Source organism: Cannabis sativa, chromosome 9 (assembly GCF_029168945.1).
Source record: "Cannabis sativa cultivar Pink pepper isolate KNU-18-1 chromosome 9, ASM2916894v1, whole genome shotgun sequence".
Classification (NCBI taxonomy): Eukaryota; Viridiplantae; Streptophyta; class Magnoliopsida; order Rosales; family Cannabaceae; genus Cannabis; species Cannabis sativa.
The window spans coordinates 30,851,775-30,864,741 of NC_083609.1; the positions used below are offsets into that span (position 1 = coordinate 30,851,775).

The 12,967-nt window shown below is 38.6% G+C and overlaps 1 protein-coding gene and 2 non-coding genes across 3 annotated transcripts; 1 reads left to right on the top strand and 2 right to left on the bottom strand.

Moving 5' to 3' along the window:
• Window positions 1-515: 515 nt before the first annotated feature.
• Window positions 516-622, bottom strand: LOC133031636 (small nucleolar RNA R71). Its single transcript, XR_009684737.1, has one exon. It is a non-coding gene; the product is annotated as a small nucleolar RNA R71 (small nucleolar RNA).
• Window positions 623-8,980: 8,358 nt separating this feature from the next.
• LOC133031356 (uncharacterized) lies at window positions 8,981-10,264 on the bottom strand. Its single transcript, XM_061104841.1, has 2 exons — window positions 10,129-10,264; window positions 8,981-10,011 (listed from the first exon to the last, which is right to left on the bottom strand). The coding sequence occupies exons 1-2, from the start codon at window positions 10,262-10,264 to the stop codon at window positions 8,981-8,983; spliced, it is 1,167 nt and encodes a 388-aa protein (XP_060960824.1).
• A 666-nt stretch (window positions 10,265-10,930) lies between these two features.
• On the top strand, window positions 10,931-11,037 carry LOC115711854 (small nucleolar RNA R71). The gene has a single exon (XR_004010722.1). It is a non-coding gene; the product is annotated as a small nucleolar RNA R71 (small nucleolar RNA).
• Window positions 11,038-12,967: the final 1,930 nt, after the last annotated feature.

The following is a 12,967-nucleotide window of genomic DNA, read 5'->3' on the forward strand; positions in this document are numbered from 1 at the left end:
CTCCTATTGATCCCGAGATTGAACGTACATTCCGAAGAAGAAGAAGGGTTCAAAAGGCTAAGGGCCGAGACATCATGGCTGAGAATTTTGATGATGAGGGGATTGCTCAACAAATTGTTAATCCCATCGTATTAGCAGATGATCGAGCAAGGGCTATAAGAGAGTATGCAGCCCCCATGTTTAATGAGCTCAATCCAGGCATTGTGAGGCCTGAAATACAAGCACCGCAGTTTGAGCTCAAGCCAGTGATGTTTCAAATGCTCCAAACCGTGGGGCAATTCAGTGGGATGCCAACTGAAGATCCTCACCTCCATCTCCGTTCATTTTTGGAGGTGAGTGATTCTTTCAAGATCCAAGGAGTGAGTGAAGAGGTGTTAAGGTTGAAGCTATTCCCATTCTCACTACGGGACCGAGCTAGATCATGGCTCAACACTTTGCCTCCTGATTCTGTGACCAATTGGAATGACCTTGCTGAGAAGTTTCTGAGGAAATACTTTACTCCTACTAGAAATGCAAAATTCAGAAGTGAGATCATGTCCTTTCAGCAACTTGAAGATGAGTCCCCAAGTGATGCGTGGGAGAGGTTTAAGGAACTTTTGCAAAAGTGTCCACATCATGGCATTCCACATTGTATTCAGATGGAGACTTTTTATAATGGTTTGAATGCAGCTTCTCGAATGGTGCTAGATGCATCAGCCAATGGTGCTATTTTGTCGAAGTCTTACAATGAAGCATTTGAGATTTTGGAGACCATTGCAAGTAACAACGACCAATGGTCCAACACTAGAGCTCCAACAAGTAGAAAAGTGGCGGGAGTCCTTGAGGTAGATGCAATAACGGCTTTGACAGCTCAAATGGCCTCCATGACGAATGTTTTGAAGAATTTGAGTATTGGGAACGCTAAAAATATTCAACCAGCTGCTGCCATTCAAAGTGATGATGTCTCACGTGTGTTTTGTGGAGAAGGGCATGTGTTTGAGAAGTGTCCATCTAATCCGGAGTCCGTTTGTTACATGGGAAATCAGAATTTTAACAGAAACAATGGGGCATTCTCAAACTCTTACAATCAATCTTGGAAGAATCATCCTAATTTGTCTTGGGGAGGTCAAGGAGCAAGCTCAAGCACCGCATCAGCCCAAGGAAGACAAGCATATCCACCGGGTTTTTCACAACAACCGCGACATCCACAACATGATCAAAATTCCCAACCAAATTCTTTGGAGAGTCTAATGCGGGATTATATGGCCAAAAATGATGCGGTGATACAAAGTCAAGCTGCCTCTCTTCGAAACTTAGAGTTGCAACTTGGACATTTGGCCAATGAATTAAAAGCTAGGCCGCAAGGGTCTTTGCCTAGCGACACAGAAAATCCAAGGAGGGATGAGAAGGAACAATGCAAGTCCATTCACTTGAGGAGTGGCAAGCATCTGAAAAATTCTGAGGAGGAAATAAAGGGTAGTGGGGAGCCCACTTCAATCAAAAATGACGAAAAATTGAGTAAAAAAACTGCCCAGGAAATTGCTGATACCAGACCAGTTGATACAGCATCGGGTCAGCAATCTGACAGTCAGCAATCCGCACCAGTATGTTCTAAACCACCCCTTCCATTTCCTCAAAGATTTCGGAAACAGCAGCAAGATGAGCAATTCAGGAAGTTTTTGGATGTGTTGAAACAGCTCCATATCAATATTCCCTTGGTAGAAGCGCTAGAGCAAATGCCGAATTATGTCAAGTTCTTAAAAGATATTTTGACAAAGAAAAGGAGGCTTGGGGAGTTTGAAACGGTCGCTTTGACTGAGGGTTGTAGCGCTATGTTGAAGAATAAAATTCCACCTAAATTGAAAGATCCGGGCAGCTTCACAATTCCAATTTCTATTGGGGGACGGGATGTTGGAAGAGCTCTTTGTGATTTGGGAGCTAGTATTAATCTCATGCCCATGTCTATTTTCAAGAAGTTGGGAATTGGAGAAGCAAGGCCAACCACTATCACTTTGCAATTAGCGAATCGTTCCATGGCTCATCCAGATGGAAAAATTGAAGATGTTTTGGTACAAGTAGATAAGTTCATCTATCCAGCGGACTTTATTATTCTTGACTATGAGGAAGATAGGGAAGTTCCAATCATTTTAGGGAGGCCATTTCTTGCCACGGGAAGGACTTTCATAGATGTTGAAAAAGGAGAGCTCACCATGAGAGCTCAAGATGAGCAAGCCACATTCAAGGTTTTCCATCCCATACGTGCTCCGGATGCAATAGGAGAATGCTTAGCAATTGGAGATATGGATCCTAACATGGTTGAGGAGTCCAAATTCAAAGTTAGTAAGAAGGTGAGAAAGAAGATTCTCCTTGAAGAAATTGCTAAGGATCATGAGGCACAAGAAAGCAAAGACAAAGCATCATTTGACTCTAAAAAACCCCCCAAAAAGAAGAGAAGGAAAAAGAAGCTTGGTAGAAAATGTCGGTCTCAAATGTTTGAAGTTGGGCAACAAGTAAGTTTTTCCAACTCTTTAACGAAGGCTACTCATGGACGACTAGATTCAATGTGTGATGGATCTTTCTTGGTGGTAAGAGTATATCCCGATGGGGTGGTGGAACTTCGTGATGCACTTTCAAGAAGAAAATTCTTAGTGAAAGGCCAAGGAGTGAAGTTTGGGGGTGGAGAGGTCAACCGAGAAAAGACCTCTATCACCTTGAAGGATGCTTGATGTTGTAATTTTGGGGTGCTAAAAGAAAAAGAAAAAAAAAAAGAAAGATTGAATTGAAAAAAAAATGAAAAATGAAAAAAGAATGAAAAGAAAAAAAATTCTCAATGAAGGCACCCCTAGGAAAAAAAAAAGCAAGAAGAAAAGTAAAAAAAAAAAAAGAGAATATATATATATTATATTATATAATTAGTAAATAATTGTCATGGTGAAATTGAGAAATTATTTTCTTTCTCTGTGCAGGAAATCAAGTGAAGAAGGTTGTGGAAGTGAAGAAATTTCAATTTGGGCAATGAAACTAAGTTTGGGGTGAAAGATATATGCCCAGTTGCTATAGCAATGGCTTAACAATTTTATTTGACAGCAAATGTATTTTGATACTGGGCTGATCAAAGGAGTTGTTCGGTTGAAAACAATAAGAACATTTGATTGAAAATTTGTTGAATGAAGCAATCATTGGGTACATGTTCTTTTGTGTGTTCAGTCCAATCATTTGGGCTGATACATTTCAGTTGACTAGTGTACTTAAAAAAGAGATTGATTTAAGAGAGATTGGGGCTTAAATTTTAATTTTTAGTCAACTGGGCCCTTTATGTGACAGCCCATTTATTGGTCAACCCAAAAATTACAACCCTACCACATTCATCATCATTATCTTCATTTCCCTTCACACTCAACCCAGCCGCCTTCTTCACCAACACCACCATAACCTCCGTTCACCTCCATCCGTTACCAACCCGTAGCCACCACTTCCAGTCGACCTTCACCAGAAATCACCAACCTAAACCACCCAGCCACATCCTTCACCAACGCAACCCAAAACTAACCCGCACCACCATAACGCTCAACTCCGTCCATCCCAACTATGAACCAGTGGATCATCCTCACCATCTCAGTTCGCCCATAACCAAGAACATCCAAACAGTAACCCAAATCACACCTCCCAGCTGCTAACTCGAACCAAATCCCAGCCGAGAGTCATCTGTCGAGCCAAGTTGCCATCACCAGCACTGGAGTCAAGTTTCCCAGCCGAGAGTCATATGATCCATCACAACAAATCCCACTGGTTTGTCAAGAATAAATTGCTAATAATTTTTTCTATTTTGATTTGTTCTTGGCTGTCGAGTAGTGAGTGTTTATGTGTGGATGTTGCGATTTGGATAAAGCTGATATTTTGGAAATTGTTGGGAGGGTTCTGAATGATTGAAGTAATGTTGGGAAATTTTTGGAGGTGATTTTTGTGCGTGCAAAAGGGTGCCGTGATTTATAGGTGCTGATTATTGGTGTGAAAATTTTCAATTTGAATTAGTGATCAAGTGTTGGGGTTTGCCGAGTGACATATGTGATCAATTTGAATTGGGGCTTGCTGATTGTTAGTGTGGTTGTTGAACAATGGGCTGCTTGTTGTGTTTATTTGGTTGAAGTGTTGAAATCTTGGATATATGGAATTGTCAATCATATATACAGGGGGAATTTGTTGTGTTGGGGTAGTGTGCAATTGAAAAAAAAAAGGAAAGAAAAAATGCCTAACATTCAAGAGGGTGACGCCACGCATTTGTTGTGGCTGCCAAGTTCCCACAGATTCCCTCAGCAAGTTCTAGACCCGTGGGGTGGACCATCAGCTTCGAATACGGAGGAGCCCCATGAGGACTCCGAGTAGAGGGAGTTTTCTAATGCCTAAACTATTTTATATTTTTCTGTTTTATGTCATTTTTTTTTAGTTTGTATTGTGCTCATTGTGTGTTGTCTTTTGTGTTTGAAACTTTTATTTTATGTCGTTTATGTGATTGTTAGTTTGACATTGAGAGATTTATGAGTTTTTCTGTGGCCTAGTGTTCTGCTCGATGATGATACTTTTCGCTCATTCCATTATTGTTGCTGCCTAATTTTATTTGTTGCCTTGTCATGCTGAATTGTTGGATATTATAGATATTTCTCTTTAGTCTCTCCTCACTAGTTTATACTTTTATTTTTCCACCATGCTTTGCATTTCTCATACAATTACTTCACATGTAATTTTAGCATCTAGAATTGGTTAGTGCATCTCCTTGAAGCGAAATCCTAGTTAGACTTGTCCCTTAGAAATGATTTAGACCATCCTTGGACGTTTGAGCCTTTCTAACCTTCCCTATAAAATGAATTTTTCCCTAGTCACCCAAGTTTGAGCCGTTTAGCCTATTCTTGTTGCCCAACCCGATCATACATATTACGTCAATCCTAATTTGCATTTCCACATATGTCCTAACTTAATTGCTCACTTGTCAAGAGCCAAGTTTCACATTAAGTTTGGGGTGAGTGCGGTGAGTGTAATTTGTGGCGAGCTAATTCAAGATTTTACTTTTAGCCACATTGGGGACAATGTTGGGTTGTAAGTTTGGGGTGGGGGAATTAGCTCACAAGGTATATTAGTATGCATTTTTAATTAACTTTCTCTTGCTATATATAAGTATAATATAATAATAAATTCTTTTCTAACCTATAAAAAAAAATATCAGCAAAGAAAAATATATATATATATATATATATACTTGCAACTAAATTTGGGGTGTTCCACCCATTTTAGTTTTTTTTTTTAAAAAAAAGAAAAACATAGCAAGAGAAGTCAATTTTAATATCAAGTACTTGTGAGTATTGAATTAGGGAAATGAGTCAAGAAAAAAAAATCATAAGGAAGAGGCTCGGTTTTTGACAAGTGAAGTGGTTAGGTGTTGAGCTAGCTTAAATACATCCTTTAACATACCCTAACCCAAGCCTAACATTACAAGCCTAATAAAGTCCTATTGATCAAGGGGATAAGTTAGACTACATTAGTGGAGAGGAGTGCACTAATCCAACTTATGGAGCTGAAATGGAAAAAAAAAAAAGTTTAAGGTAGTTGTAGAAAGTTCAAAGTTTAGGTGGAATATACTTGTATAAATTGGTGATTAGGTGGCTTTTGGGACATATTAATGTTATCCAATGACAAAAACTTTAAAGGGGCAGCATATAAAGTTACGGCAAGAAATTTCCTATTCCATTTAATTCCATTTTTTTTTTCTGAGAGCATCAACGTTCGCTAGGCCAACTTGAATTTCTATGAAATCTCTCATTTGTCTTGTATGTTGAGTTTTTGTGTAAAAATTTGTTGTTGTGTTTTACTTTGTTTATTTTGTGTTGTCATTGCTCGAGGACGAGCAAGATTCTAAGTTTGGGGTGTTGATAACTCTAAGATTTAGAGTTATTTTCATATCTTTAAGCTTGAATTTAATGTGAATTGTGGAGCAATTAGTGTCTAACCTATGTAATTGTGTTTAGTTTGTTGTGTCTTTGTAATAAATGGAAATGTGTGTTAGTAAGTGTTAAATAGACTTATGTTATTGTTTTTATGTGTTTTAAACAGAAAAAAAATACAAGAATAGGTATTTGGAAATATTTGGGACAAGGAGAAAAGGAGCAGAAAAATGCTTATTCCTGACTGGCATTGCTATAGCAATCATCGCGTAGCAATTTGTCAGCCCAGTAAGTTTATTTTGGCAGATAGTCCAGCTGGCTTTAATGAAGAAAGAAAGGAGCTGAAGTGGCGGAATTTGGCTATTGACTCAACAAACATGTGGAAAATGAAGGGCAAGTGGGGTGGTGACTTGGATTTCCAATTAGGGTAAACTTTGGTACCCTAATTGGGGGGCAAAAGGAAAAGAAGAGGATATTAGAGGTGGCTGGCTGCACTTTGAAAAGTGGTACGAAAATTACAGCAGAAAATATCTAAGTATAGAGAAAAAAAAAGTACAAAGAAAGAAGAAGAAGATTGAGAAGAAGGAGAAGAAGGCAACCTACAAAGAGAGGACTTGAGCTTCAAACTCATTTCCCTTGCTCTCCTCTTCATTTTGTATCATTTCCTTCTCTCTAGTTTTCTTTTTAACTCCATGAACAATTTATTTTCTGGTTTGTTGTTTTTAATTTCAGCTATGAACTAAACTCTTTGAGATTTGGGTGATTATGAACCCTTGTATGGACTAGTGTTTTGATTTTGCAATGATGAAGTAATCTTGTCTTAGTTCACTTAGTTGTGACGAAATGTTGATTGAATGTTAATTTTTGGCCATTTTTAACATTTACCAAGCTAGATCTTACTTGGAAAAGCAAGACCTAGTTGAACCCCTCTAATTGATGCATGATTTTTACCTTTTCTTTTAGGTATTAATTAGTAGTGAAATAGGAATATTTTGCTACCATGCATAACTTAAGATTTGATGCTTTATTAGGCTATTTGTGATCTAAACTGATGTAGGAATGCATTGTGAGATTGTGAATGGTTTATTGCAAGTTTTGGAAAAAGCTTGCTGGTTTTTTTGAAATCTGTTAACTCTGTCAGGATTGCTGAGTCATTGCTGGGTCATTGCTGTATCAACTGGGACATACAAGTGGAAATTAATCACCTAAGTCTATTTCGAAATCTGAAATTACTACCACTTTAATCACTTTTAGTTTCTTATTTTTAGTTTATTTAGTTTAAAAAGTTAGTTCTCAAGTTTAGAATCAAGGCTATAAATTTTTCTCGTGCATTAATGTGTGACTTTATTTTATTTTTATTTGAAATTCTTGGAATTACTTTTAGTTGATTTAACATTATTTAGTAAAAAGTCCCTGTGGAGACGAACTTTGATTACTTATCATTGTATTACTTGCTTGTGATTGTGTACACTTGCGCAATTATAAAGCAATAAAATTTTCACAACACCAAGGAGTGGAGTCTTGGTTTACTAAGCTCACCATCAATAAAGCTTCATCGGGGAACATCTCTTTAATTGGCTGCTCGACTTTCTTTATCTCATCATCACCTTCTAGTCTAGAAAGGTGATCAACCACTTGATTCTCAACTCCTTTTTTATCCCGAATCTCCAAATCAAATTCTTGAAGAACCAACACCCAACGAATCAGTCTCGGTTTGGCATCCTTCTTGGCAATGAGATACTTGATTGCGGAATGATCCGTGTACACCACCACTTTGGTTCCAACAAGGTAAGCTCGAAACTTGTCAAAGGCAAAAACCACAGCCAATAACTCCTTCTCGGTAGTAGTGTAGTTCAATTGGGCGTCAGCTAATGTTCTGCTTGCATAATAAATTGAGTGGAACACCTTCTCTCTTCTTTGACCAAGAACAGCACCTACTGCAAAATCACTAGCATCACACATTAGCTCAAAAGGAAATGATCAATCCGGGGCTACAATAATGGGAGCGGATACAAGAGCTCTTTTCAAAGTCACAAAAGCTTCATGACAGTCTTTGGTGAACTCAAAAGATCTATTCTGCTCAAGTAAAGAGCAAAGAGGCTTTGAGATTTTTGAGAAATCTTTAATAAAACTCATATAAAAACCAGCATGCCCCAAAAAACTTCGAATTCCTTTGACATTGGTAGGAAGTGGTAGCTTCTCAATAACTTCAACTTTCGCTCTATCCACTTCAATGCCCTCGTTAGAAACTTTATGACCCAAAACAATTCCTTCTTGAACCATGAAATGGCATTTCTCCCAATTGAGAACTAAGTTCGTGTCTTCACATCTTGCTAAAACTTTCTCCAAGTTAACTAAACAAGTGTCAAAAGACTCCCCAAATACCGAGAAGTCATCCATGAAGATCTCAAGAATGTTTTCCGCCATGTCTGAAAAAATCGCCATCATACACCTTTGAAAAGTGGCGGGAGCATTGCATAACCCAAATGGCATTCTCCGAAAGGAAAAAGTACCATATGGACAAGTGAATGTTGTTTTCTCTTGGTCTTCCGGAGCTATGGCAATTTGATTATAGCCAGAATACCCATCAAGGAAACAATAGAATTCTTTTCCCGCCAAACGATAAAGCATTTGATCAATGAATGGCAACGGGAAATGATCTTTCCGCGTGGCCTTGTTCAACTTTCGATAGTCCATACAAACACGCCATCCCGTCACCGTTCTTGTAGGGATCAACTCATTGTTTTCATTAGCTACCATCGTGACTCCGCCCTTTTTTGGAACACATTGAACTGGGCTTACCCAAGAACTGTCTGAAATGGGGTAAACGATGCCAAAGTCTAACCACTTGATTACCTCCTTTCTAACCACTTCCTTCATGATGGGGTTTAGCCGTCGTGGCTGCTCTACAGAATGGTTGCACAAATCTTCCAACAGAATCTTATGCATGCAAATCGAAGGACTTATACCCTTGATGTCCGCCATAGTCCAACCAATGGCTCTTTTGTATTTCTTGAAGACATCAACTAACAAGCATTCTCTTTGGGCACCCAACATAGCAGAAATAATTACCGGCAAGTCTCTCCATCTCCCAAATAAACATACTTCAAGTGACTAGGCAACGGCTTCAACTCCAACTCGGGTGGTTCTTGAATGGAAGGTTTAGGAGGCTTGAAATTGTTCTCTGACAACTCCAAAGACTCAAATGGCCTCCTAAACTTAGTGAAAGGCTGCTTTGACTCTACCCAAGTAACTTTGGTTTCTTCATCTTCACTTAAAGCTTCAAGCTCTTCAAGAGAACTTACCATCTTTTCCTCTTTCGAAGCTTCCTTGTGAAATTTTTCAGCCACAATAGAATCAATCACACTTATGCGAGAGCATTCCTCAATCTCATCCGGAAACCTCATGGCATTGAACACATTAAAAGTCACTTGTTGATCATTCACCCGCATAGTAAGCTCCCCTTTTTGCACATCAATCAAGGTCCTTCCGGTAGCAAGGAATGGCCTTCCCAAAATAATAGGAACTTCTCTATCCGCCACATAATCAAGAATGATGAAATTGGCCGGAAAAATAAACTTATCAACTTGCACCAAGACATCTTCAATTTTTCCTTCCGGATGGGCCATGGAACGATCGGCCAATTGCAAAGTGACGGTGGTTGGCCTTGCTTCTCCAATTCCCAACTTCTTGAAAATAGACATCGACATTAAATTGATACTAGCTCCCAAGTCACATAAAGCTCTACCCACGTCTCTTCCGCCAATGGTACATGGAATTGTAAAACTTCTGGGATCTTTCAACTTAGGAGGAATTTTGCTCTTCAACATGGCGCTACACCCTTCTGTCAAAGCCACTGTTTCAAACTCACCTAGCCTCCTGTTCTTTGTCAAAATGTCCTTCAAATACTTTACATAGTTGGGCATTTGCTCCAAAGCTTCCACTAATGGTATGTTGATGTGGAGCTGCTTTAGAGCATCAAGAAATCTTCGAAATTGACCATCTTCTTGCTGCTTTTTAAATCTTTGAGGAAATGGTGGGGGTGGCTTGCTAAGTAACTTTTCTGCTGCATTTTGATGAGGAATTGCTGTAGCATTTTCTTCAGGTTGCTACTTTGCCATATTAGAAAGTTCAACATTTTTCTCTTCTGGACTTTGGATTGAAGTGGGCTCATTTTTATCCTTAGTTTCTTCCTCGTTTGACTCCAAAATTTTACCACTCCTCAAGATTAGCGCCTTGCAATGCTCCTTTCCATCTCTTCTTGGATTTTCAGTATCACTAGGCAAAGTACCTTGTGGCCTATTTCGAAGCTCATTAGCTAGTTGCCCAACTTGATTTTCTAGAGTTCTCATAGAGGTTGCTTGACTTTGGATGCAGTGTCATTCTTCGCCATATAACTCTCAGTTCTTGTCATGAAATTTTCTGTCTTCACCATGAAATCTCGCATCATACTCTCAAGAGAACTTGTTTGGACACCTTGTTGTTGTCTTTGTTGAAAGGCTTGTTGAGAAAAACTAGGTGGAAAGTTAGGTCTCGGAAGCATAGATGAATTGCTAGTACCAGCCCCTTGATTTCTGTATGCCAAGTTTGGGTGTTGCTTGTATGTTTGGTTGTAGGCATTCTGACTTCCCATGTAAAACATAGATGCAGGATTGAATGGGAAATTGTCAAAGGTATGAGCCTCACTACAAAAAACACAAGAAACCTCCTCAAGTTGTCCCACAGGTGAGGAAACACTCTGTTGACCCATGCTCATATTTTTGATCATATTTGACATAGAAGCAACTTGGGCAGATAAAGCAGTAATGGAATCAACTTCAATAACACCGGCAACCTTCTTCCCCAAAGGTACTCTAGTAGTGGGCCACTGATAATTGTTGTTGGAAATTCTCTCAATAATATCATAGGCCTCATTATAGGACTTGGCAAGTAAAGCACCATTTGCCGAAGCATCAACCACCATTCGAGTATGAGCATTGAGACCGTTGTAAAATGTTTCCATTTGGATGCAATGAGGGATACCATGGTGAGGACATTTCCGCAACAACTCCTTGAACCTCTCCCATGCCTCATACAAAGACTCATCTTCAAATTGTTGAAAGGAAGTTATTTCCTTCCGGAGCTTGGCATTCTTAGTGGGAGGAAAATACTTCATCAAAAACCGCTCTGCTAATTCTTGCCAAGTTGTATGGCAAGCCGAGAAGGCAAGGAGTTCAACCAAGCTCGGGCTTGATCTCTCAAAGAATAGGGGAACAACTTTAATCTCAAGGCATCCTCCGTAACTCTGGGCAATTTGAAAGAATCACTCACCTCCATAAATAGACGAAGGTGAAGGTGAGGATCTTCGGTGGGTATGCCACTAAACTGTCCCACAGTTTGAAGCATCTGGAACATAACTGGCTTCAACTCAAACTGTGGAGCTTGAATTTCTGGCCTCACAATGCCCGGATTGAGCTCATTGAAAAGAGGTGCTGCGTATTGTCGGATGATTTGATCTCTATCATACGCCATAATCACTGCATTTTGACCATTATTAGGGGCCATTTCCCCTTGAGCTCGTCGTCCATCTCCTTGGTCATCCATCATTTCTATTTCCCCTTGAGCCCTATGTTGAGCTCTTCTTCTCTCTCTGAATGTGCGCTCAATTTCGGGATCAATAGGATATAGATCAATATTAACAAATTCTTGGTACTCGTTCATATAAAATTTTCACCTGCCAATGCACAAGAGTCACCAAAAATGAGTACAAAATAATAGACTAAATTGCAAGCTAATTGACAATTACAACAAAATATATTTACAGTCGCCGGCAACGGCGCCAAAAACTTGTTGTGTAAAAATTAGATACACAAGTGCACGTAGTCACAAACAAGTAATACAGTGATAAGTAATGAGTATCACTGTATTCCACAAGGACTGTAAAAATAAAATTTCTATTGCAAAAGTTAATTACCAAGCAAAAATGCCTAAAAAGGAAAATGAAATGAGTAATGAATCAACTAAATAAACGAGAAAACAAGTAAATTAACTCAAAAGTGGATGCAAGATGAAAATAAAATTGAGTTGTAAGCTTTTGAAATGTGAAAGGCTTGAACTATTGAATCCCCCTATGTTTAGCAAAAGCGTGCGTTTCTTTGCGGCAAAAAGTTAGCAAATCTTTAGCAAAAATCCCAGGTTAACAAGAACTCCATTAAAGTGCACAAAACTCTTCCAAATTTTATGCAATCAATCCTTGGGCCTGTTCAAACATATTCCTATGCCAAGCAAGCTCAAGAATACCATTTCAAGCATAGTTCTCAATTGTTACACAAGGATATAACATATTCCTATGTTATTTCAAATCTAATCTAAAAAAAAGATTAAGAACTTGTGTCATTCAAGCTAAGTCCATTATATTTAACCTTTCCAGAATTAAATATAACTCAATAATCAAGCTATTGGTGGCCAAACAATATCAAGAAACTAGCAATACACACACTTGAGTGAACATGAGAATTTTTACTAAATATTTGCATAAGAAAATTACTCAACTAAACATAGGGTTCTTCAACAATTCAAACCATTACAAAGTTTAGCTCATAGCTAACTTGAGAACCACCATTACAAGATAAAATTTAGACATGGAGTTTGAATGTTAAGTTAAAGAAAATAAAAGAGAGAAGAAAGAAATAGCAAACAATAATAGAGGAGTTTTCCAAAAGGATGGATGTTGAATCTTGTTGTGCTTCTCCTCTTTTCTCCTTCTTCTTCCTCTTCTTTCAATCTTCTTTGTTTTTTTTTTTTTTTTTTTTTTTTTCTGTAGAAAAATGGCAGCCCAAAAGCTCCTCATGTCCAGCCCCCCTTTCTTTTCTCTAAATGGAGTCCTCCTTTTTCTCCAATCCCTTAGGTTTTGTCCTTTTTTGTCCCAAATAAACCCTACACATGGCATGTTGATAACCTCTCCATGTAATAGCTCCAGCCACCACTCTTATATTGCCACGTCATCTCCACAAATGCCACCTCTTTTAATGAAATGCCAACTCACCATTTTTCTAAGAAAATAAAACACATCAGCC

Bases quoted from the DNA above. Each gene is read 5' to 3' on its own strand.
- LOC133031356 (XM_061104841.1), bottom strand. From the start codon at position 10,264: ATGAGAACTCTAGAAAATCAAGTTGGGCAACTAGCTAATGAGCTTCGA. The intron at 10,012-10,128 runs GTAAAATTTTGG...AGCAACCTGAAG, and splicing joins GGCGCTAATCTTGAGGAGTG to AAAATGCTACAGCAATTCCT.